Raw genomic sequence first — 27,889 nt, 5'->3', positions numbered from 1 at the left:
GGCAGTTTCCTTATGTTTCTGATGTTTCTCACACCTGTACTCCATATGGTTCTACATGTTCTTTTATTTCCTGGCCTTTGTCTTTATTCTTGTCAGCCACCAAGCATTCCCCATGTTTACTGCCATGTACGGTATTGGTTCTCCCCTTCAACCATCCATTCATGTATAACATTTTCCTTTTCTCTGTTTCTCAATTTAGCTCATGTCAGTAATTTAATTTCTAGTATTTTGATTCACTTCACCATTATAATCTCAGTCCTTGCTCCAATTAAGAGATCTGATCTGTCTCATTCAAGATTTAGCAGTTGGAAATCTTCCTTCTAAGGACTGTCATTGATTTTCTCAGCATCTTAACCAATCCTTTCAAGCTTATTTCTTTCTTATCATTTCCTTCTCTTGTGTGTAATGTGCCTTTCTTCATTTACAGCATATTATCTTTCTTTAGGTTATAGGCTCATAGTTTTCTTTTCCTGTGTCCATGAAGTGGGGGGAAAATTCAAAAGAGGGATAGTGAGTACTGTAAAACAGAAATGAATTCAAAACAAATGTGTAGCACAGTAACTGGTTATAATTAATATTTATGATACAACATGAAAGTCATGTCTTCCTATTTTCACTATATATTGTTCTCAGTAAACAGTGTTGACCTGTAATGTTGATGAAAAATGAGGACAAAAATATGGTTGAAAAAAGCAGTGGACAGTCAATGAGTAGACTGTGAAAGAAGAACGTCAAAGGTATATTTCAACTGCTTATGAAAATCAGTATCTGAGTTTTTCAACACATGTTATGGAACTATTTTACTGCAGATCTCATATTTCTTATATGAGGCTCAAATCATGCAAATAGCAGAACTAAGACACGTTCATAAATTGTGTATTTTGTGAGAACACCAAATAGGAAGAAAAGCAATGATTATAATGGATTTCATCAGAACTGGCTCAGATTTGATTTTGTGTATTCAGTATTATACTTGAATTTCTAAAAGATATTTGAGTTTCATGTAACTAAACTGTAACAGATGCTGTATGTGTTAAGATTTACAAATGATTTATGAACTATTTTAGTATACAGGGTGTTTATAAATGAATATTGGGGTTTTAACACTTTATAATATTTATTATATTAAACTTACAGTTACAAATGACATGTCAAATGAAAGAGCAATTCAAACAGTTTTACCAAGAACCTTATAAATGTTAAATAATAATGAAGTACGCAGCTGGTTGAACTTCACTGTACCCAAGCGCTGGATAGGCCGCAAGGTGCCCAATGACAGGGCTTGCTTTGCGCATGGCCTCCACGTTCACCCGACGTAACGCCATGTGATTTTTTTCCTTCATCAAGGATCATGTGTACGTGCCTCCCCTACCAACAGACCTCCCTGAATTAAGAAATTGGATTGAAGCAGCTGTTGCTACAATCACTGAAGACACACATATCAATGTTTGGGAGGAACTCGACTATGGACTTGATGTGTGCCGTGCGACAAATGGTGCTCACATTGAAAATTTATTAGGTTCTTGGTAAAACTGTTTGAGTTGCTCATTCATTTGAAATATCATTTATAACTGTAAGTTTAATATAATAAATATTATAAAGCATTAAAACCCCGATATTCATTTATAAACACCCTGTATTATTTTTAGGATTACTATTTGAATGAATGACTAATATCTGATAGACCAGAAGTACAAGGCATTAGATTTTCTATTTTGCTGCAAGTGTATTTTTAGACGATAATGGAGACTACAGACTTAAAAGTGTCTGCAATTTTGTTGCAATATTTATCAAGTAATACATAGATGTTAAAGATCCCATTTTCTTGTGCCCAAAACATCTTATCGGCATTGTAGAATATTTAATTATATGTAATAAGAAAAGGAGGCATCAAGGGATCACAAATTTAGCATCGGAGGGCAGAGTGGAGGGTAAAAATCGTAGAGGGAGACCAAGAGATGAATACACTAAGCAGATTCAGAAGGATGTGGGTTGCGGTAAGTACTGGGAGATGAAGAAGCTTGCACAGGACAGGGTAGCATGGAGAGCTGCATCAAACCAGTCTCAGGACTGAAGACCACAAAAACAACAACAACAATAAGAAAAGTGTGCAATGAGAGTGAGATAAGCGATTCATTCTTCAATGCAAGATGAAACATGAGAATGAGACAACCCATACCAAAATTCTATCAATAATTTATAGTTTTTTCTATTTATATGGCAAAACTATGTAACACTCCTAAAACCAACGCCTTGCCTCAAAATGGTACATTTCTCAATATGTGGGAATTACCTAGTTGTTCACACTCAATTAAATTGTTGATTTCTTTATTTCAATAAGTTCCTCTTACACTTTTTATGGGCATGTGCATGGCACATCATCCATCTTAACAATTGTTGTGCAACATTGCTGTATATTTTCTGACTGTTATATTTGTTAGTCACATATAAGCATACTGTTTTTTTGTAATCAACAAACATAGGTACAAGTTTGCTAATGGTGTGTATGCTTTTTTTTACTGTAAACTAGAAATAATGTTTTTTTTTATTTACAGCTGTGCCTTTCTCTTGTCAATTAACTTTTCACCAGTTATCTTTCATACTGTTCTCAAGGTTTGTCTTTCAGCCCAAATCGATTTATCACTGTTAAATTTTTGTCTGGTTATTTTTATTGGCTTATTTTTTCAGTTATAGGAATTTTCACGGTTTATATACTGTAGAGCTGCCGGGCTTTCCTGAATGAAATAGTCTTGGTTTTCTTGTCACATCAAGCATTGATGGTATCTGTCACCTTCCAGAGCTGACTGTCATAACTAATTCTATTGTAATTAATATTGTGGTGTTATTTTATAACGCTACGTGCTCAGCTTCCATAAGTTGGCCCAGGGGATAGTCTACATCTACATCTACATTTATACTCCGCAATCCACGCAACGGTGTGTGGCGGAGGGCATTTTACGTGCCACTGTCATTACCTCCCTCTCCTATTCCAGTCGTGTATGGTTCACGGGAAGAACGACTGCCGGAAAGCCTCCTTGCTGACTGAAATCTCTCTAATTTTACATTTGTGATCTCCTCGGGAGGTATAACTAGGGGGAAGCAATATATTCGATACCTCATCCAGAAACGCACCCTCTTAAAACCTGGACAGCAAGCTACACCGCGATGCAGAGCACCTCTCTTGCAGAGTCTGCCACTTGAGTTTGTTAAACATCTCTGTAACGCTATCACGCTTACCGAATAACCCTGTGACAAAATGTGCTGCTCTTCTTTGGATCTTCTCTATCTCCTCCGTCAACCCGACCTGGTAAGGATCCCACACTGGTGAGCAATACTCAAGTATAGGTCAAACGAGTGTTTTGTAAGCCACCTCTTTTGTTGATGGACTACAATTTCAAAGGACTCTCCCAATGAATCTCAACCTGGCACCCGTCTTACCAACAATTAATTTTACGTAATCATTCCACTTCAAATCTTTCTGTACGCACACTCCCAGATATTTTACAGAAGTAACTGCTACCAGTGTTTGTTCCGCTATCATATAATCATACAATAAAGGATCCTTCTTTCTATGTATTCGCAATACATTACTTTTGTCTATGTTAAGGGTCAGTTGCCACTCCCTGCACCAAGTACCTATCCACTGCAGCTCTTCCTGCATTTCGCTGCATTTTTCTAATGCTGTAACTTCTATGTATACTACAGCATCACCTGCGAAAAGCTGCATGGAACTTCCGACACTACCTACTAGGTCATTTATATATATTGTGAAAAGCAATGGTCCCATAACACTCCCCTGTGGCACGCCAGAAGTTACTTTAACGTCTGTAGACGTCTCTCCATTGAGAACAACATCCTGTGTTCTGTTTGCTAAAAACTCTTCAATCCAGTCACACAGCTGGTCTGATATTCCGTAGGCTCTTACTTTGTTTATCAGGCGACAGTGCGGAACTATATTGAACTTCTTCCAGAAATCAAGGAAAATGGCATCTACCTGGGAGCCTGTATCTAATATTTTCTGGGGCTCATGAACAAATAAAGCGAGTTGGGTCTCACAAGATTGCTGTTTCCAGAATCCATGTTGATTCCTACAGAGTAGATTCTGGGTTTCCAGAAATGACATGATATGCGAGGAAAAAACATGTTTTAAAATTCTACAACAGATCGATGTCAGAGATATAGGTCTATAGTTTCGCGCATCTGCTTGATGACCCTTCTTGAAAACTGGAACTACCTGTGCTCTTTTCCAATAATTTGGAACCTTCCGTTCCTCTACAGACTTGCGGTACATGGCTGTTAGAAGGGGGGCAAGTTCTTTCGCGTACTCAGGTCCAGTGGACTTTCCTCTGTTGAGTGATTTCAGTTGCTTTTCTATTCCTTGCACACTTATTTTGATGTCAGCCATTTTTTCATTCGTGCAAGGATTTAGAGAAGGAACTGCAGTGCGGTCTTGCTCTGTGAAACAGCTTTGGAAAAAGGTGTTTAGTATTTCAGCTTTACACATGTCATCCTCTGTTTCAATGCTATTATCATCCCAGAGTGTCTGGATATGCTGTTTCGATCCACTTACTGATTTAATGTAAGACCAGAACTTCCTAGGATTTTCTGTCAAGTCGGTACATAGAATTTTACTTTCGAATTCACTGAACGCTTCACGCATAGCTCTTCTTATGCTAACTTCGACATCGTTTAGCTTCTGTTTGAGAGGTTTTGGCTGTGTTTAAATGTGCAGTGAAGCTCTCTTTGCTTTCGCAGTAGTTTCCTAACTTTGTTGTTGAACCACGGTGGGTTTTTCCCATCCCTCACAGTTTTACTCGGCACGTACCTGTCTAAAACACATTTTACGATTGCCTTGAACGTTTTCCATAAACACTCAACATTGTCAGTGTCAGAACAGAAATTTTTGTTTTGATCTGTTAGGTAGTCTGAAATCTGCCTCCTATTACTCTTGCTAAACAGATACCTTCCTCCCTTTTTTTATATTCCTATTTACTTTCATATTCAGGGATGCTACAATGGCCTTATGATCACTGATTCCCTGTTCTGTGCTTACAGAGTCAAAAAGTTCGGGTCTGTTTGTTATCAGTAGGTTCAAGATGTTATCTCCACAAGTCGGTTCTCTTTTTCATTGCTCGAGGTAATTTTCGGATAGTGCACTCAGTATACTGTCATTCGATGCTCTGTCCCTACCACCCATCCTAAGCATCTGAGTGTCCCAGTCTATATCTGGTAAATTGAAATCTCCACCTAAGACTATAACATGCTGAGAAAATTTATGTGAAATGTATTCCAGATTTTCCCTCAGTTGTTCTGCCACTAATGCTGCTGAGTAGGGAAGTCGGTAAAATGAACCAATTATTAACATAGCTCAGTTGTTGAGTATAGCCTCTACCCATAATAATTCACTAATAATTCACTTCTATTTCACTACAGGATAAACTACTACTAACAGTGACAAACACGCCACCACTGATTGCAAGCAATGTATCCTTTCTAAACACCGTCTGTGCCTTTGTGAAAATTATGGCAGAATTTATCTCTGGCTTCAGCCAGCTTTCTGTACCTATAACGATTTCAGCTTTGGTGCTTTCAATCAGCGCTTGAAGTTCTGGTACTTAACCAACACAGCTTCAACAGTTTACAATTACAATACCGATTGCTACTTGGTCCCCAAGTGTCCTGATTTTGCCCCGCACCCTTTGAGGCTGTTGCCCTTTCTGTACTTGCCTGAGGCCATCTAACCTAAAAAACTGCCCAGTCCACGCCACACAACCCCTGCTACCCGTGTAGCCACCTGCTGTGTGTAGTCTTCTCCTGACCTATCCAGCAGAACCCAAAACCCCACCACCCTATGGTGCAAGTCGAGGAATCTGCAGCCCACACGGTCGCAGAACCATCTCAGCCTCTGATTCAGACCCTCCACTCGCCTCTGTACCAAAGGTTCGCAGTCAGTCCTGTCAACGATGCTGCAGAGGGTGAGCTCTGCTTTCATCCTGCTAGTGAGACTGGTAGTCTTCACCAAATCAGATACCCACCGGAAGCCAGAGAGGATTTCCTCCGATCCATAGTGGCACACGACATTGGTGCCGACATGAGCGACCACCTGCAATGGGTGCACCCTGTACCCTTCATGGCATCCAGAAGGACCCTTTCCACATCTGGAATGACTCCCTCCGGTATGCACACGGAGTGTACATTGGTTTTCTTCCCCTCCATTGCAGCCATATCCCTAAGGGGCCCTGTTACGTGCCTGACGTTGGAGCTCCCAACTACCAGTAATCCCACCCTCTGCGACCACCCAGAGCTTGCAGACGAAGGGGCAACCTCTGGAACAGGACAAGCAGCCATGTCCGGCTGAAGATCAGTATCAGCTGGAGACAGAGCCTGAAACCGGTACATCAGACAAAGTGGAGAGTCCTTCCGTTCAGCCCTCCGGAATGTCTTTCGCCCCCTGCAACACCTCGAGACGACCTCCCCCTCTACCACGGTAGAGGGGTCAGCCTCAATGTTGGCAGTATCCCGGGCAGCCACAGCCGTAGTCTGATCGGGGGATGCATGGAACGAGCTGGCCATCCCCGACAAACCCCCATCCAGACACCCACAATGATGCCCGTTGGCAACAGCCTCAAGCTGTGTGACCGAAGCCAACACTGCCTGAAGCTGGGAGGGAAGGGATGCCAAATCGGCCCGTATCCGAACACAGCAGGCGCAGTCCCTATCTATGCTAACACTGTTGTGCAAAGAACGTCTGAACTAATCTACAGAGAGAACAAACAATTCGACACAAAATTTAAACGGTTATTAAAATACAAGACCGCCTAGTAAATGCAGTAATGCTGCTACTTGCGCACTGCTGACGCACTGCTCAGTGGCAGACGGCTAACTGTACTGTCAGTAACGTACAAAGACTATTTGAAAGAAATAAACAAATGACACATGACTACACAACTTTACACGTCACAGATATAAAAATGCAACTCTGCCCCTGCTAATTACAAAATTACACAATAATTTGACAGATTTTGAATGCATCAGTATTTAAATAACTGGAACATTTTTTTAATGAGGATCACCTGTATTCCAAAATTGGCAGAATATATTCCAAAAGAAAAGCTATAATGAATAAGACATTGAGTTAATGCTCTGCAAGAAACAATTGCAAGGTGATTCATGTAAACTACCGTAACTCAACTGTCTGTTGAAGTACATCTAACAAAATAGAAGCATTATGGGTAGATATGAAAGTCACCCATTTTCTGACAACCCAAGAGGATGAAAAGCACACTCTGCTCAATAAAAGACAGTCTTGGTCTGAGGGTTCCCCAGATTTGTAACACTCCTAGTGTGCGCAGAAATTGTTTGGTCTCTTCATACATACAGTATCAGGATATTGTGCAGATCACTAACACCACATATATATTGAGATTTGAACAAATTAGCAGTTGTTGGGCAATGTCTCTCTAGAAAAGCTTAGAATTATATTGGATGAGATGTAAACCTTGTTCATTGCACCATCTTTCTGGTGTCTGGTCTTGAGAATGCTATTATGTTTAGAATGCACAACAAAAACAACAGCTACTTTAACAGCAGATATACTCTTAGTGGAATATAGGAACATGCTCTCAATTTTGAGTGGCAACACAGAGGTATGCTGTGTTTTTACTTTTCCACATGATATGTGGTGCTAAAACTATCGCTTCAGTGTTAGCATCAATGTAATTGGTGGTTGTATATACAAATTCTTTTACTTCTGCACATCATCATTTTGATGCATGTTGCCCAGTTGGTAGAGTCATTACATGTTCAATTATGATAGTTGGATCTTGATTACAACAGAGGAAATTGATCATTGAAGCCTGAGTTGGCAAGAAAACTGAAGATTTCATTCAAGAATGTTGTTGCAAGAAACTGTGTTTCTTGCAGTAAGAAAACTATTTTCCTTTCTGTGTGATCTCATTGAATTACAATTAGTCTCTGGATAGGTATGGATTTTGCAATTGTTTGCTCACTGTTGTAGTGCAGACATTGGAAGTTTCATTGGTAACAATAGAAGAAATATGACTGTTTAAGTAATAAATTGTCAGTGTTCTTTCACAGGATGTTAAGAATTGTGTTTGCTTACTGCTCATGGAATTATTGGGAAGAGAGTTGCCTATAATGTTCTTTCTTTTCCTGTGTGCAGTGAACAGAAGAGTAATGGAAATATAAAATGAAAATAATATTTTGAGAAGCAAATGTTGAGTCTTGAGCACCAGGAGTTTTTTGGATGACCAGATGGTATCACCCAGAGATAAAGATAGGAGTACAGATTAATGGGAAAAGAAAGAGGTTATGAAACTGTAACCGATATTTAAGCTAGAACATCATGAAATTAGTTTTTCCTTGCTATATGTCATTAAAAATGTTCTGGAAGATATTTTCTGACTTTCCCACACTTATCCACTGAAAACGAAAAATTGAATTTTGGCTACCTGTCACATGATGAAAAGTGGAGAAGAGTTTCTTTAAATGTCATGGAGGCTTTCAAATTTTAAGGATCTTCTCGAAGTTTGAAATTAAAACTTACCACAGTAGATTGTTGAAATATAATTTTCTGAGACGTGTAAAAATGCTCTCTTCTTGCGCTGCATTTTATGCAATAAGGCTATTTTAAAGTATACAAATGTTCTGATAAAGTAAACAGTAATTACACTCTGATACATATCTTTCTGGATACTGGTTATATTAAAAAGTGTTGGGTAACTTTACCGATTATGTATAAAAAAATTAGATACGCACAATGATCAGATTAATGTTGTTTATTTAGTTGATTTATGGTTCTTTCATTCCTCACATTATTGTTGAAATTCTTGGAGAATTACTTGTCTCTTTACATTGCATGTACCTGCAAAACCATTTTATTTTCATGCATGACGTTGGTTGTTCATTGCTATCCTAAAGAATTTTTTATTTATGGTAGTGTCCTATAAGTACATGGATAACAATGAAAACTGATGTTGTAAATATGTTAATATAAAGTATGTCAAACCATTAACTGTAAATACTGACATTTCAAAACACTGATACACCTTTAACAATTTTTCATTACATCTAGTCTGTATACAGTAATTTTGAATAGTAAAAATATGGACCACATTTCAAAATACTGAAGATATGTTGTCCTGAATCACTATTCATTTTCATTACTAATGGAAGTGTATAACATGAAACAGATCCTTTTCTCACTGTACCACAAATAAGATTGAGGAACAATATTTTACAAGGTATGTATGTCAAAAGTCATTGTTGGCCATTTTAGCTTGACATTGGATTTGATGTTTGTTTGATTGAAGTTGTTATTTTATATTCCAAGTGACAGCTCAAAAATAATTGAGATAATAATACCTGTATGAATTATTACAATGTATACTTGTTTTTGAAAAAGTAACTAATTAACTGTTGGAAGTAGAACTTAATAATTCCAGCATTGAAGAAAGTATCATAGTGATGGTATGATATGCAAGTATTTCTCTTTCTCTAGAGCAGAGGCACACATAGTAAATCAAAGTGGATATATATTCATTTTCTCAAGGCACACATTTTGTAATATCTCCTTTACATAGGATTTCTTTAACCAAATCTGTTTTTACTTCACAGGAGTAGTTCTTTTATCCCTTTTGTATCTACATGTGTGTGAGTACAATATTGTGCTCTTTTCAGCAATTAATGGGTGATTCTGTCAGTCAAAGTTTTAGCTGAAGATGGCCCAAATGCATGGAAAATCTAGCAGAACTGATGATATGTGTACAATTTATTATTCTTTTCTGTTCACATGAGAATGTATTACTGGAAAGGAAGAATCAGATAGCCTATGTAGCTCTGTAAACACTCAAAGCCTCTCTTAATTTGTATTCCAGACTCATTCAGATGATATTTTAATCTGCTAACTTGAATTGGGGCATTATTTGCCAGAGCAGATTGAAAATGTGAATCCCATTCTCTGTCACTCTACTTCTATTTTTGCTGTGGTGTTGTGTGTACATGTGCATTAGGATTTCCTTTTCAGTGCTAATGTTCCCAAGTTATTTCAAAAATAGTTGCTTTCTCTTATTGTCTTTGAGTTCTTCCAGCACTGGATTGATCATTTTATTCCTGTGATGTCTTGCTTATGCAGTTAGGTGCTTTAGTCTGCACAGTAAACTACCATAACTCATATACAGTGTAATACTGCATTTAAAGTATTTATGTTTTACGTAAAAATAAATTTTTCCTGTCTGTTGATTTAAATTCTTCAAGGTATTGTACCATATCATTGTATAAAATATATTAATTACAATCTGCAAAACTAATTTTTTGACCATATTAGAGTGGCCTTCCTCGTGGCAAGACTTGTTTTGGTGGAGGAAGGGTGGCTCTATTTATAGCAGATGATTGGTGTCAGTACGTCACATTTGTGAACTTTTATTATTGGCCTTAGAATATAATAGGCTAGTCAAGACCTATTGGGAGAAGGCAGGAAAGAAGATATTTGTGGGCTAGCCAACTTGTCAGTGATTGGTGACAGCAAATCAGCTCTTGGCACCTGGTGGGCATGTTTTCTTCCTGGTATGTATGAAAATGCAGTGACAATTCTCCTGTAGGTGTTTGGTTAGGGTGTCACATCCATGTCCAGGGAGGCTTCTGCTCTGCAACCACTCATGGCCTCCTGGACAGGGATAGCTGACATCCAGGATAGCATAAACTTATAGCCATCCACTCTGTTAATGTTATTTGGTGTTAAATAATTTCAGGCACCTCTCGAATTTTGCTTTGGCACATTCATGACGTTTTTGCCAGCACATGGGCTTCTGGGAACAAGAAAGGTTGTCCACAGTGAAAGTGGTGTCCCACTATAGTCGATTTCTTATGCTGTGCCAATTGCACAAACTGTTCATGTTCTGGTACTTGTGTGATAACGTTCTTGTTGCCTCCCCTATGTAGGCAGCTCCACTCTCACAACATAATTCATATGCTTCTGCAGTGTTTATTTTGTTGACTTCATTCCTGGTGGAACCTATGATGTTGTGGGTCCTGTGGCTGCTGTGGAAAATAGGTTTGACTCCTCGTCGGCAGAAGATGTTGCCTAGCCATTCACTGATGCCATTCACGTATGGTAAGTACACTAGCAGAAGCTTCTCTTCCTTGCTTTCTTCTCTCGGTTTATTTCGCTTGGCCTTGGTCATGTTCCTTACAACATTCTTCTCATAATTGTTGATGTGAAATGGGTGGTGTAACTACTTCAATTCTTCTTTGCTGCTTTTAGTGTCACTTATCTGACAGGGACGGGTAGTCAGTGTGTGCAGAGCTGAATGGATTCTGAGCTGAGTGATGGTGGCTGTCAGCATGCAGGTACCGATTTGTGTGGGTTGGCTTCTGGTTCACTTTGTATCCTAGTGTACCATTCACAGCTCTGTATATCTCCTTGTCCAAAACTGTGGATGGTAAGTGTACTGGAAGCCGACTCAAACAAATCGGTACCTGCACGTGGAGAGCCACCATCACCCAGCTCAGAAGTATTCAGTTCTGCATTTTTTGACTACCTGTGCATACCATGTAAGAGACACTAACAAGAGCAAAGAAGAATTGAGGAAGCTACACTACATGTTTAGCAGCAACGGTTATGACAGCAATTATATGAGAAAGGCAACCAAGGCCATCTGAAATGAAACGAGAGAAGAGGGGCAAGGAAGAGAAGCTTCCAGTAGAGCACTTCCCATGTATGGAGGGTGTCAGTGAATGACCAGGCAATGTTGTCTCCGACAAGGTTTCAAACTAATTTTCCGCAGCAGCCACATGATGCACAACATGGTAGGTTACACCAGGGATGCAGTCAACAAACTAAACACTGCATGAGTATACAAACTATGTTGTGAGTGTAGAGTTTCCTACATAGGCGAGACAGGAAGGCCAGTCAGCACACGAGTAGCACAAAATGAATGATATGTGGGATTAGCACAGTATAATAAACAGGCAATAGCAGAACACTAGCATGACAGTGGGTAGTGTACCATCTTCCAGGACGCCTGTTTGCTGATGAGAGAGTCATGGAGGCACCAACGCAAAAGTCGAAAGTTAACTGAGGTTATTAATAAGGCAGCCAGACACCATCAATAATGAAGATGGCTACAAACTTCTGGTATCCTGGCTGCTAGCTACCCCTGTCTAATGGGTCGTGAGTGGTTGTGGCACAGACACATCAGACCTTTTTTTTTTAAAAAAAAAAAGAAGCTATAGGAGAACACCACAAAGAAAGTGTGCCCACAAGAATGCAAGCGGTGATTCGCTGACTGTTGCCAGTAACTTACAAGTGGCTAGCCAATGAATAGCTTCCTTCCTACCCTCTCCCCTTTTATCATGAATAGCCTATAATATTGTAGGCCTAATAAAATTTCACAAGAATGATATATTGACACCGATTGTGTGCAATAAACTTTCATCCACCAAAATGAGTCCTGCCCTGAGGAAGGCCCTGGTAATATAGTTGAAATGTTGGTTTTACTGTTCATAATTAAAGTATTTTGTACAGTGACATGGTACAACACATAGAAGAATTTTAATCATCATGACACCGGCAGTGGAAGCCTACATAGTTATTGTCCTGTCTGTGTTTATCATCAGGAAAATAGATTTTTACAAGGTATTTTTTTTTAAAAAGCTGTAAAATGGCAAAATTATCTCAATTATCTTTTAACAGAGAAAGCAGAATATAAAACAACAGGAGGAGTGGGAGAACATGCAGTAGTATACTGTACTACTTTATGGGAAACATGAAATTGAATTCAACTGGATCTCTACCATGAAATTAGTTGGTTCTCTATGAGATATGAGCCGAATAATCTTATACCCAAAGGTTGTTTCAAAGATATACAGGGGCTGTGATATTTGTACACCTACTGTCATGCTCTCGACTTTCTAATAATTGCATTCCATGATTGTCAAATGCCAAGCAAAAGCAGCCATATCACAAATGAGCTGAATCAATATTTAACCATCTACAGCATAAAATCTCTGAGCTGTAACAGTCTTATATAATTATCTATCAACCAACAATCAATGCTAAAATATTTTTCCATATTAATAAATATTACCATCAGATAAACAGTAGGAGTAAAGACTCAACAAGAAAGATCTCAGTGTTAATTTACACATATATGATGCTTGAAACAAGAGTAAGATAAGTTTTTTAAAGTGAGATACATGTCTTAGGCACAAAAGACACAACACAGAACAACAAGTTAACTTCCTATATAAGGTAAACATTCCATTTAACTGTTACATGGAATTTGTCATGTTACAATTGCCTTTATCTTCAAGTACATTTGAAAATTTACCATTTTAAAATATATTTTTACATTTGTAGAAGAAATATATGTATATATATACTTTTTGATTTCATACTAAGATATTCTGCAGGTGTGAATGCTAGGTTCAACTGGCAAACACAGTGGCAAGAATGAAACTTGTATAGTATTTGCTTTCTGTGAGGATGCAAGTTTTGCTGAAAATCATGTTGTTTACTACATATGTTTAGCCTCTTGGAAGATGTCCAAAACACACTTTCTTTCCTTTTAATATATTGGCTTCAAAGTCAGTCATATTTGTGTAATTTACCTGTACCTTATTTTGCTTGACAAATACTTACTTTCGGAAATTGCAAATTCAGAATAATTATGTAAGATATTTTATGTTTGTAATTGAATATAGTTTATCTATCTGTCTTGTGTACCTAAATCACAAATTTGACAAAAACAAGGTTGTTTGCTGTTGCTGTATTCTTGTTGTGTATCTGTAGAAACTGTTTCAGCAGTTGGGCTCTAATGTAGTATATTAAACATTTGCTTGTCAACTTGTTTACAAGAGAACGTAAATAATTTTGATTGGTTATAATGGGCTGTATTTTGCAACTAATGGATAAAACAGATGCATAATTGCTTCAAAAGGCAATTAAATTTCAGTGTTATGAGTATGCCATGTTGATGGATGCTTCTCCATTTTATACTGACTCCTCAGATCTTTGTTTTTCATATCCATTTGTAAATATCACAGAAATAGTTCCCGGTACCTTGTACAGTCTATATTAGTTTCACTTTTCATGCCTTGGTTTGGCTTATAACAATTGTACAGAAATAATAACAGGCATTCTTACACAAACTAAAAATATAACTTGAAATCATAATATAATGTTAATGCTACCTGAGACTTATAATTGTGCTCTCATCTTTCTGTTCACATTTTCCTTTCTTGGTGTATTCCCATGTTAGGGCAGGACGAAGTTGTCAGTTTCCAGTCAGAATTGTCATTGAATACCATTTTGAGTTCAGTAATTACTTAAACTAACATAGCTGGCAGTGTTGTAGCTAGGTGGCTCAGCTGGTGTAGCATCAACATAGGAACAGAAAGGGTTTGTGCTTGATTCTCACATAGTCCAGACATCCTTTTTTTCATATAAGTTGATCTCCATGTCAAATCATGCTTTATTATGTCAGCAAGACATGGTAAATTGTATCATGTTGTATTCTGTGTTGAAACTGTCAATACCTCAACAGCTGTTGGACTGAACTGGTTTTCAACTCATTGCTATACAGGAACATATCAGCTGCCACATTACCACATTACCAAGCTTAGTAAAATACTGTTGTGTTCAGAACAGTGTAGAGTTGATGAACATTTTTAAACCAATGTTATACTCTCAGCTATTTTATGAATTCTGATTGACAAAGCTAAGAGGTGTAAAGCGCAACAGAAGGAGAAATCCGGCAAAAAATATGAAATGAGTAAACACAAATAACCATTCTGTGTACTGAAGAGGCATTGAATAGCCTAATGAACAGTTAAATAAAATAGAAGTGGAACATCAAATCTCAGCATATGTCCATCCATCATTTACTGTGAACTAATTAATATCCAGCAAAATGCGAAGTTGATACTTATAAAGCACATACAATAATATGATTATGGATTTTTTTAAACAAGATAACTACGCTTTGTCTGTCTTCTCCCTTTCTCTTCTTGAAACAAAGGCCCTCAAGCAGGGAGATAAAAATGTATGAGCAAGTATGTCTGATAACAATTTATGGCGGAGTATATATCATAAGACTGAAGAGTAAAAGATATAAGTGGTTGTATAGACAATGCAGATAGTTAAGAGTGTGCTACTTAGTGGCAGTATTCAGCCAACACAAAATTTACTTCCATTCGTTGTTTAGCTACTAAAACCACTTACAATAAAACTGAAACTAGTAAAAATTTTAAAGTACTCAATACAAAAAATAATATAATTACTGTTAGAAAAATCTGAGAACTGAACTTTCCAATTCATTGTCCCACAACTATGGAGTCTCCAGGATCACATACATTTTAGTAAAACAGGACACAAGAAGTAAACTGTGTGAACTGCAGGTACAAAAAGACAATTCCCCCGTCAATCAGACAGATGTATTTTAAGTTATTTGCCATGAAAGCACTATTGTTTTTGAACAAGCTGTTCTTTCATTATTTCCGGTAATTCAAAACCAAAAACTGTTTTAAGAAACATCACAAATGAAACAGTTATGTAATGTAATGTTAAATTCCCTGTTTTATGCTACTATCAGTCATTAAGATCACAAGCATTTAAAAGCACCTTGAAGTTAAGTGAAACATATCAGTCTCAAAAGTATTTATTTAAAGAGTGAAGTAAATCATTCAGTATGTCTATCTTCACCTAAGAATGGTTTCCTGATCTGTACCGATGGTAATATTTGATGTTAAATGGATTTTTCTCTTGCTGAATTATCAAACAAGATTGAATAAAACAGCAACTTTACATACAGAGGCACTGGATGTACATAAAGCAATACTGAATACTGAATGAACAAGAGTGACAGGAGCGGTACGATGTTTGCATCCAGAAGGTAAGGTAAGGTGAATGCTAAAAAATGAAGACTCACAATAAATAATGAAAACATATATAAGACAGATATTTGTAAACAAATGTACTGAGCATAATTAAAGAGTATGAGACAGGATAAAAAGGGAGAAATCTTTAAGGGCAATTATATAGGCAGTAAGGAAAAAGATAAAAATATAAATGCAGAGAGAATGAAGAAGAAAAAGAAAGTAAGCAAGGGAATGAATGCACATACTGCATGTAGCAATGCAGGGTGCAGGAAAGAGTAATAATAAGTTGTCAGGACTTGCTATCGAGCCTCTCATTTCATTTGCTATTTCTGTTCAATTGATTACATATTCCTTATAGGTATTATAATATTATGAGGATATTTTTTCTTTACAGTTATCTTATGCATTTGCAATTTTCATTTATGATGTTTCCTATCCTACCTGCATTTTTCAATTCTTGTTGTTCATTTCTGTGCTGCTGAACTGGGACTCTTAATTACATGTCATTTATACTTCACCTTCCTTGCCTTGCTCTGGAATGTAGGCCATTGATTAGTAACTGACAAACCTCTTCCTTTCACATATACTGTTGTGATTTATTTTATTTTATTCTGCATAAGGAAACTTACATGAGATCCTATGTGAGCAAACAGTTATCAATGTTTCTTTGCACTTGTTTGCTGTGCTGTGATCTCATTTTGCTGAGTAATACATCTTTCTTCTGGAAGCTTTCATTTTAGTATCTCATCTAGGTTTTATGTTTGTTACTCTTCTGAATGGATACTTCTAAACTTGTTTGTAATCTTATATGTTATGTTGTCAGAGTTTTACACTCAGAGAAAAATAAAATTTATGGGAAGACTTTTGCTGGTTATTAAAGCTTTAAGAGATGACTATATCTATTTTGATACAATAAGGTTTTTCACTTTCTACTTGCTAGGAGAAGAACATGAAAATTATATTATGTAAGTTTCTGTTGGTTTTTGGATGACCAAGCCAATATTAACATATGTTACATAGCAAAATTAGGAAGTCATCCACAGTTACTTGATTTATATATATAAAGGGACAGATTTTACAAAATTATTCTATTAATAACAACAAATAGTTTTGGATATGTGAAGCCTCTATTAAATTAAGAGCATTCAAGACAGTTGAGGTTTTGGTTTTGGAAGTCATGAGATTTTTGTGAAATAGTAACCCTGAGAGATATAGAGTTGGTAATTATCAAGTTACCAGTTTGTGCTGATATTTCAAACAAGCTGTATGTGTAATTATTTTAATAGATAAGAGCAATTTAACTTTTGACTGAAATCAGATGTTAGGTACTAAATATGTAAGACAGGCACAATAATTGTTGTGACATATTTGGTCACTTTTATTAAAGATATGCTTTAAGAAAATTATAGTATATTGATTGCATACACACTGGCCATGAGTGCACTACATTAACTGTAAGAAGAGGAATTCTCACTTTCAATAAATGATGCACTCACTGTGCTTAAAAGGAACAGGTACGAGAAAAAATGTGAGTGTAGTGTATTTAGTAATGAGAGCTAAAATTCAGTTATTAAAAAGTCACTTCTTCCAAAAATTATTGATTTCACACCATATTATGCACAGTGACACAGATATGTATTAGTAAAATTGAAATGCTAGAGGACGGAAATAGAAAAGGCATCAAAGACTGGAATGTCAGTAGAGATCCATGTATTAGATTAGAGGCACACAATCTGAAGTGTAATGTCAAATTTTGGTTATTTCTACTGTTACCACATTTCAGGAAATGCAGGTACACTGGAAATGTAGGTGCTGGAAATAGTACAGAAGAAGGAGCAAGCAATATGTCATTTGATGTCAATGTTAATATGTAGTCATTATTGGAAACAAGACAGCATGGTTTGACTAAAGAGTTCTGTCTCCTAATTAGTATCAAAAGCTATCAGAATAGACTGATGCAAAAAATATTCTGTTGAGAAATATTAAAATTGTGTTGTCCAACCTCATTTGTCATGGATTAATACCTGTTATGATTGAATTATTAAGTATTACATTTATATAATAGATACTTTTTGTAGGAAAGTAGCATTTAATGTCATTATTGGTCTAAGATTTCTACCAGTCTAGGTGTGTAATGAATTTCCAATGTGTGTGTGTGTGTGTGTGTGTGTGTGTGTGTGTGTATGTTTGTGTGTGTATATAAATATTACTCTTTGAAAAAATAAATTTGTATTTTTTATAAGTATGTTGTTGTATACAGTCAGTGGGATTATGAAGTGGACTGTATCACTCACTTTTTACAGATAGACTTCATGCAACAAAGACCAGCTTGATGGAAATGTATCAGTTTTTTGCAGGTAAATGTCAGTGTATAAAATATACATATGTAACTCAAGTGTGTATGTCCAAAAGTTAAAAACATAATTGTAGCAAAACTTGCACCACTATTTTTTTTAATCTGTTTCATTTTCTACATCCAAGAAGGACATTTCCTGACACTAGCAGTCGTTGGTAATGCCCTTCCATTCACAGGATGGTGGTAAGAGGGTCCTAGTGTAATCTGTCTTACCATGCCTGATCCAAGCTGCTGCAGTAGTCCTGATCCTTGAGAGCTGGACAAGCATGCGGATGGTCGCCGTGAGCGTATGCTGCTCATACTGGAACTCAGCAAGAATGGAACACTGCTGCTTGTGTTTGGCATGCTTCCCCCCTGCATAGGACATGAATACAATTTTTTATTAGCTGCACATATTACATATGTATAGGTGCATCATTTGTGTTAGTGCATGTTCACGTAGATGTGTTTTATTCTGCACAATATGATTTACTGACTGAAAAGTTTCATTAGTTTACAATAGTATGCTAACTTATTTATTGTTTGTGTGGAGTAATGTTGCTAGCAGATTTTATTTTGATATTACCAAAGATGAAGTCTATTTCACCTTGTATGATCAGTTACCAATAAAGATTCTTTACTGTAGATGGTCATTTACTTCACTGGCATGTAGTATGTTGAAGTACACTGATGTTATTCTTACTGCTTACTTGCTCAATGGTAATATAGTTATTATATGTTATTTTTCTGTATTTACATTTAACTAAAATCTGCAGTTTGTGTTATAAGACATTTCAGAGTATCAGGATGATTATTCCATGTTCACACCAAGTACAAAAGTATGAACATTAGGTTAGATTGCTATGTACCACAAAGTGAAGGTGTTAAACAGCAGACTTGTACATTTAATAGTAGGTGGTTAGATATGAGCTATGGAGCAAAACAGTTCATCAAATGGAGAAACACACACACACACACACACACACACACACACACACACACACACACACACACACACACACCTCCTGGAGACGACAGTGGCCATACATGTGTTGTTGTTGCAGTCTTCAGTCCAGAGACTGGTTTGATGCAGCTCTCCATGCTACTCTATCCTGTGCAAGCTTCTTCATCTCCCAGTACCTACTGCAACCTACATCCTTCTGAATCTGTTTTGTGTATTCATCTCTTGGTTTCTCTCTATGATTTTTTCCCTCCACGCGGCCCTCCAATACCAAATTGGTGATCACTTGATGCCTCAGAATATGCCCTACCAACTGATCCCTTCTTCTAGTCAAGTTGTGCCACAAATTTCTCTTCTCTCCAATTCTATTCAATACCTCCTCATTAGTTATGTGATTTACCCATCTAATCTTCAGCATTCTTCTGTAGCACCACATTTTGAAACCTTCTATTCTCTTCTTGTCTAAACTATTTATCGTCCACGTTTCACTACCATACATGACTACACTCCATACAAATACTTTCAGAAAAGACTTCCTGACACTTAAATCTGTACTCGATGTTAACAAATTTCTCTTCTTCAGAAACGCTTTCCTTGCCATTGCCAGTCTACATTTTATATCCTCTCTACTTTGACCATCATCAGCTATTTTTCTCCCCAAATAGCAAAACTCATTTACCACTTTAAGCATCTTATTTCCTAATCTAATTCCCACAGCATCACCCAATTTAATTCGACTACATTCCATTATCCTCTTTTTGCTTTTGTTGATGTTCATCTTATATCCTCAAGAGTATTAAAAGTCAACATAGTCAAAAGCTTTCCCTAAGTCTACAAATGCAAGAAACATAGGTTTGCCTTTCCTTAATCTATTTTCTAAGATAAGTCGTAGGGTCAGTATTGCCTCACGTGTTCCAACATTTTTGTGGAATCCAAACTGATCTTCCCCGAGGTTGGCTTCTACCAGTTTTTCCATTCGTCTGTAAAGAACTCGTGTTAGTATTTTGCAGCCATGGCTTATTAAACTGATAGTTCAGTAATTTTCACATCTGTCAACACCTGCTTTCTTTGGGATTGGAATTATTATATTCTTCTTGAAGTCTGAGGGTATTTCACTTGTCTCATACATCTTGCTCACTAGATGGTAGAGTTTTGTTAGGCCTAGCTCTCCCAAGGCTGCCAGTAGTTCTAATGGAATGTTTTCTACTCCTGGGGCCTTGTTTCGACTTAGGTCTTTCAGCGCTCTGTCAAACTCTTCACGCAGTATCATATCTCCTATTTCATCTTCATCTACATTCTCTTCCATTTCCATAATATTGTCCTCAAGAACATCACCCTTGTATAAACCCTCTATATACTCCTTCCACATTTCTGCTTTCCCTTCTTTGCTATGTATCAAGTGTGTTTGCGCCCCCCCCCCCCCCCCAATCCTCCCCCTAACCCTCTGCCCTCCTTCTGATGAAGGACTTTCTCTGACAGCTCAATCTAACAGCCCTATTAGATGTGCCTGTCTGCTGTTCAATGCCTAATCTATATGGTGAATAGCAATCTATCCTAAGATTCATATTGTTATTGCATTCTGAATTTTCCATTGTTTGATTTTCCCAGATATAAATATGGTGTAATAGCTTATCAAATCTTTCTTTTTTTTATTTGTATCCTGCTGTTTTACTCAAGAGTTCGTTTTATTAACAATCCTCTCACATTGTGAAAATATTTCTGATTATTTTATTTGTAGCAGTAATATATTTTTGACAACGTATTCATTGTTGATTAATGATGCTTGCTGTCATTCTGACAGTTACCTTCAGTTTGTCTGTCATTTACACGTAATTTCTGGAGCAACATTGTCTTCATTAGTCATTTGACTTCCAGTGAATGAAGAAATCCTCTACTCTTTCCATGCATTGCAGTCTTCAGTTATGAGTATACATTTTCGGGATATCTACATCCAAATTGAAATTAAAATAGTGTGTTTCAGTGGACTGGGAATTCTATGTCTGTTTAATTAAGATCAGACACAATCTCATATTTTTTCCTTGTGTGAAAAGTAAGTTATGGAAAAAGTACTCAGTTTCTTTCTGAACAGTAAGAATTTTATATTTCACACTGATTAATTTTTTTCTTTCAGTCTTACTTATAAAACCTGATTTATTGTTCTAGTTCATATAGAAACAAACATGCAAAAAGTTAGCTGTTAGTTTGACCTCACTTTTTAGTTGAAACTACTGCCTTACCTTGCACTAGAAGTAACTTTGCAGGAACAGAAATCTGTAAGAAAAAAAGGTTCTACCCCTCCTCTTGCTAGAAACAGCTTCTGTGATACACAAGCGCACGCACACACACACACACACACACACACACACACACGGGCAGAATTTTGCATTCACTTAAGAAGAAATTATTATTTACAAAAAATTACTGAACTGTCCATTGTGTATTTAAACTACACATGAAATTAAGAACTGCTTTCAGTATTTGCAGTAGTTGTCAGTGTTAAGCACTGAATGTGCAGTATTCTGATGAATCTGTCTTTCACCTACATTAAATCTCCCTTTTATCTATTGTTACCTTGTTTGAAACTATCCACTGTGTCAGTCTTTCTGTTTCTCATGTTCTTTTCCTCTTGCTTCCCTTCTTTGATTTATTCATTCTAACATGCACACTATCTGATCATAAGTATCCAGACACCTATTAGGTAGTAGACGTCAATATGGGAAGTGTCCACCCTTCATTTTTATGACAGCTTATGCTCCACTGGGGACACTTTCATTGAGATACAGGAATGTCTATGGAGGAATGGCAGCTAGTTCTTCTCAAGAACCACAACCCGAGATGGAAGTGATGTTGGATGCTGGGGCCTGGAGTGAATTCAATGCTCTAAACCCAAAAATGTTCCATTGGGTTCAGGTTGCAGCTTTAGGCAGACGACTTTATTTCACGAATGTTATTATCCACAAACCATTGCTTCACAGATGCTACTTTATGACAGTGCATTTCCATGCTGATACAGTCAGTGCCTGATTGTTCCTCTACTGAACATAGTATGCAGTGCTATAAGTGGTCTCCATATCCTTCTTAATTTAGTGTCTTCTTAACTGCAATAAGGAGACCACACCCTAACCACAAAAAACATCCCTACATTGTAACACCAGCTCCTCTGTACTCCAGCATTGGCACTACGAGTAATGGCAGATTGATTACAGAACTGTGTGGCTTATGAGAAGCTGCTTGACCATTGTATGCTGTCCTTTTTAACTCCTTCCATACAACCCCTGTCCTAGCTGAACTGCTGGTAGCTCTTTGGAACTCACGAGCAATTCATTCTGCTGATTTAAAGTGATTTTAAACAACCAACCTCCGTCGTGCTTGATGAACCATGTCGGATAGTAGATGAGTTTTACCTGGTCTTGGTTTAGTTGTGACTGTTCCTTCATGTTTTCACATCAAAAATCACATGACCAACAGTCAGTTTGGGTAGCTTTAGAAGAGTTGAAATGCCGTGGATGGATTAATTACTCAGGTGACATCCAATGACCAGTCTGTGTTCGAAGTCACTGAGCTTTCCTGACATACCCATTATGCTGATACTGATTCAGTACTGACAACGCAGTTCTCCTTGCCTCTTCTTATATTGGTAGTCTGCCTCTTGTGACATCTAGTGACCAATTTTGCATTACATAGGGATGTCCAGATACTTTTGATCAGATAGTGTACCTTGTTCTAAAGTTGTTCTACACTTTTCAGGCTTGATTCCTTGTCCTGCTCATATAACTTTTATAGTTTTATCCAATTTATTGGTACTAATTTGCAACAATTCAGTAACCCGGAAGAGACATTTACTTCCATTGAATCTTTCTGCTTAATTTGATGCTTTACCATATTCAGTTTTTTATTTATGTGTCACATTTTCATTTTGTCTTTCACATTACTATATCCACCACTAATGTTGGGGGATCTACTTTTGTTTCTTTCTGTGACCAGTTATCAGTAAAGCTTTTTTGTTCCTTTCTCATTACCAGTGACTCTTTTCTACACCAATTTTCACTGTCACTTAATTCTGTTTTTATTTTGATTCCTATTTATTTTGAAAGCCTCATGTTTTCCTGTATTTAATTCAAATGAAGAATTCCCCATAACCCCTGATCCCTTGAGACATTTGTATTTTTCAACATTTCTGTATATCCTCTGTTCTAGCTACTGTTTCCTCATCTTTCCATTTCATCCAATTATCAATGCAGCTAAATATAATTGTTGTGACAGTGCCACGACATTTAACAGTGCCGCCACGACAGTACGTGCAAACGGCGATAGAGGCGCTCCGCAACTCGGCTGAGCGCGGGAGCACCACCTAGCTACGAACGGTGCCAGCCGCATGTCACGGCACGGCAGTCGAATGAGAGATACTGAGTTGTTATCATGTAACCAGTTATTGTTCATAAGTGAGTGTATTTGAATATCCACGCAATTATTGGTGATTAAAGGTTATAACACTTTTTGGCGATGAGGATGGGATATTTTCACTGCGTTGTGGATTTGTGTGTTCGTGACAGGGCAGACATGGAACAGCTTATGCAAGCACTCATTGAACAACAAACACAGCTGACGGCTTCAGGCGTTGTCGATGTCGCTTACTCATCGTCTGTCTTCCTCTTCTCCACCTCCATTCCCTCCTTACGATGAGGCTGCTGAAGACTGGGGGGATTATGAGAAGCTTTTGCTTCAACACTTCTTGGCTTTCGGCGTTGTCAACGCTCCTATGTGTAAGTCGTTATTTCTATCTTGGTTTTCCCCACGGATCTATCAGCTGCTATCTCAGTTAGCCCCTCTGTGGAAACCTGCCTCCCTGTCCTTCCAAGAAATGTGTGACTTATTGTCTAACTATTACCGCAAAAACACCCACGTCGTTGCCGCCCGTGTGGCGTTCTACCGGTGTCGTAAACAACCCCATCAATCTTACTGGGCTTGGGCGGCAGAACTACACGGTCTGAGTAGGAAATGTCAGTTTGTCACAGACACTCATCATGAGTCTTATGCTGATTCAATGGTTAGGGATGCTATTCTATGGCTTGCTCCTGATAAAGAAGTTCGGCAATGTGCCCTACAACTGCCAAACCCATCGCTGTCGGAAGTTCTAAGCATCGCTCAATCCTTTGAAGTGTCTCATGCTGCTGATGAGCAAATAGACGCGTGGTGTGATGTAGGCGCTGTACAGTCAACCTTCAACATGGACACTTTGCCTGCTTCACAGGAGAACGAAGATGTGGCGGCGGTTCACTCGCGTAAACGACGTCGCATTGGGCTGCAACGCTCGCAGCAAAAACAGCAACCACAGAAGCAGGTTCGTTCCACACTTCCTTCTTGTCCACGTTGTTTCATACAGCATGACAGGGCCGCGTGTCCAAAACGTTGGGCCACGTGTAATTCATGTAGGAAAAAAGGCCACATTGCTTCTGTGTGTCAGTCCGCTAAAGTTCCTGTCGACAAGGACGAGGCATTGGACATGGTTGTTAACTGTGTGCTTTCTCAAACAAATAAGTTGTTTGTTACTGTTCGTGTTCTGGATAAAGACATTCGCATGCAAGTGGACACTGGCTCTGCAATAACTCTCATTAATTCTCGCACGTATTTGGAGTTGGGCTCCCCTCCCTTGTCTCCAGTTACGCGAAATCTGAGAACTCATAATAAACAGCAAATTCCTATCATTGGCCAGTTTAATGCTTCCACTGCCTACAAGTCTGTTGTTAGGCCCCTCATGTTTTATGTGGTGGATCATGCGGGCACTGAAAACCTGTTCGGTTATGATGCTTTCCAGTTGTACGGGTTCTCCATTGATGATGATGTGCACCTCATATCTGAGGATATCCGGTATCAACAGCTGGATGGATTGTGTTCTGAATTTTCGTCCGTGTTCTCTGCTGGTCTGGGTCATGCCAAGGATTTTGAAGCCCACATTACTCTTAAACCTACAGCTCGCCCTTAAGTTTTTCCGGGCACGCCCCATTCCGGTGGCGTTGCGTGCACCTGTCAAGGCTGAGATAGACAGGTTAACAGCTTCAGGGATTCTCCTTCCTGTTACCACCAGCGAATGGGCATCGCCAATCGTGGTGGTTTCTAAACCAAACGGGAGTCTGTGATTGTGTGGTGATTTTAAAGCCACCGTCATGCTCAGAGCCTCATTGACACTTATCCTCTTCCCCATCCTGAGGAGTTATTTACCAAGCTCGCTGGGGGCCAGTTCTTTTCCAAACTTGACTTATCGGAGGCGTACCATCAGTTGCCGTTGGATGCTTCTTCCAAGGAATTTCTCGTCATCGACACTCCTTGTGGGTTGCATCAGTACCAGCGGTTACCATTTGGCGTCGCTAGCGAGCCGGCCGTTTTTCAGCGGTTTTTGGAACAGCTCACGGCTTCCGTTCCCGGCTGCATAAACTATCTGGATGACATTGTTGTCACAGGGGCCTCCACTGAGGAGCACCTTCGCAATTTGCATTCACTGTTTCGGGTTTTGCATTCGGCTGGGTTGAAGTGCAATCTGGACAAGTCCCAGTTCTTCCAACCCTCCATTCTGTATCTTGGTTTCCACTTGTCCCGTGAGGGTATACGTCCTCTACGTCAGCACATTGTGGCCATTAATGCTCTACCCCGGCCGTCTACGGTCAAAGACCTTCAGTCATTTCTAGGCAAGATTGCTTATTATCACAAATTCATTCCATCTGCGGTGGCGGTAGCTCATCCTCTGCATCAGCTGTTACGCAAAAACGTCCCTTTCTGTTGGTCCGACGAGTGTGAGCAGGCTTTTGTCCGCCTGAAGGCTCATTTGCAGTCGGCGCCTTGTCTTGCCACATTCCGTCCGGGTCAGCACTTGGTTCTGGCGACTGATGCGTCACAGTATGGCCTAGGGGCTGTTCTCACCCATCGGTATGAGGATGGGTTGGAACGGCCCATCGCCTATGCTTCCAAGACCCTCAATGATGTGCAATGGCGTTACTCTCAAATCGAAAAGGAGGCACTCGCTATCATTTATGCTCTAAAAAAGTTCAGCGTTTTTTTTGTATGGTTCTAAGTTTCACCTCACCACCGACCACAAGCCGCTGGTCTCTCTGTTCAGCCCATCGGCGTCGCTTCCAGATAAGGCAGCTCACCGCCTGCACCGTTGTGCCTTATACTTGTCTCGTTTTCACTATGAGATTCACTATTGCCCCACGGCCCAGCACGCCAACACTGACGCATTGTCGCGGTTGCCGATGGGCCCCGACCCGGTTTTCGATCGTGATGAACTACTCTGTTTCCACATTGATGAGGAAGAACATCGTGCAATCGAGGGTTTTCCACTTACAGGTTCGCAGGTCGCGTCGGCTACTGCACGGGACCCGGTCCTGCGTCAGGTGATCGGTTTTGTTCAACGGGGTTGGCCGGACAGGACCAAGGGCCGGGCATCGGATCCCCTTCGCAACAACCATGCCTTGCGCCTTCGTCTGTCTGTTCGTGATGGTGTTGTTCTTCTGGCCACGGATGGTGCATCTCCACGGGTCGTGGTGCCAGCCTCTCCTCGCAAAGATGTTCTCAAACTGTTGCATGAGGGCCATTGGGTTATTGGGTTATTTCTTGGACAAAGTCCCTGGCCCGCAGGCACTTTTATTGGCCCGGTATTGATTTGGACATCGCCCACATGGTTGCTGCCTGTGGTCAGTGTGCTCAACAACTGGCTGCACCTCGTACAATGCCTTCTCCATGGCCTGATCCGGTGCAGCCATGGGAACGGGTGCACGCTGACTTTGCCGGCCCTTTCCTCGGTACTTATTGGCTACTGTTGATTGATGCCTTCTCGAAGTTTCCGTTTGTTGTTCGATGTCCGTCGCCCACCACTGTGGCAACGACGCTGGCTTTGTCCAAAATCTTTGCTCTAGAAGGTCTTCCATCCAGGATCGTCACGGACAATGGCCCTCAGTTCTCTTCGCAGGCCTTCTGTGATTTTTGTACTGGACAAGGGATTCATCACGTTACAGCACCGCCCTTCCATCCGCAATCAAATGGGGAGGTCGAGCGCCTTGTTCGCACTTTCAAAACCCAGATGAAAAAATTCCTTAGTGATTTTTCCACAGATGATGCTCTGCTGCAATTTCTGAGTTCTTATCGCTTCACACCTCTGCGTGATCGCAGCTCTGCTGAACTCTTGCATGGCCGCCAACTGCGCACTCTACTGCACCACCTTCACCCTGTCAGGCCTTGTGCTGTGTCCCCTAGTGCGGGAAAATACTCGGCGGGCGCTGACGTGTGGGCACGAGGGTATGGATCTGGCCCTAAATGGATTCCAGGGGTGGTCAAGGCTCTTCGCGGCCGCCGGCTTTGTGAAATACATACGGACGATGGCATGGTTGTTCGCCATTATGACCAGATGCGCCCACGAGTGGTGGCCACGCCGGTGCCACTGCCCCTTCCTTCGCCTCCACCAGCCCGAGAAGCCAGTCCTGTTGCTGCTGCCGCTCTACCGTATGTGTTGATGCAGCCGACGTCGCTACCGCTTCCGAGTATGCCGGAACCGGCCCCAGTCATGACGCCTTCTTCTCCGGGACCCATCTTGCTGGAGCACACCCCCAGTTCCAAGACACCTGTGGCTGCTGCTCTGGAGTTTTCACCCATCATCTCATCCAGGAGGCATGTTCCACGCACAAGCTTCCATCCTGGACATTTTC

General features: G+C 39.4%; 1 protein-coding gene across 1 annotated transcript in view; it reads right to left on the bottom strand.

The window, feature by feature from the left end:
- The window catches only part of LOC124613288 (protein kinase domain-containing protein ppk32), a 717,316-nt gene that overhangs the window by 12,083 nt on the left and 677,344 nt on the right, over window positions 1–27,889 (bottom strand). The window contains exon 18 of the mRNA XM_047141982.1: window positions 18,467–18,607. Within this exon, the coding sequence (XP_046997938.1) occupies window positions 18,467–18,607 (141 nt within the window). The remainder of the gene's footprint in view (window positions 1–18,466; window positions 18,608–27,889) is intronic.

Source organism: Schistocerca americana, chromosome 4, assembly GCF_021461395.2.
Source record: "Schistocerca americana isolate TAMUIC-IGC-003095 chromosome 4, iqSchAmer2.1, whole genome shotgun sequence".
Taxonomy (NCBI): Eukaryota; Metazoa; Arthropoda; class Insecta; order Orthoptera; family Acrididae; genus Schistocerca; species Schistocerca americana.
Note: the sequence above shows the minus strand (reverse complement) of the source record. Positions and strands in the feature narration are given on the sequence as shown.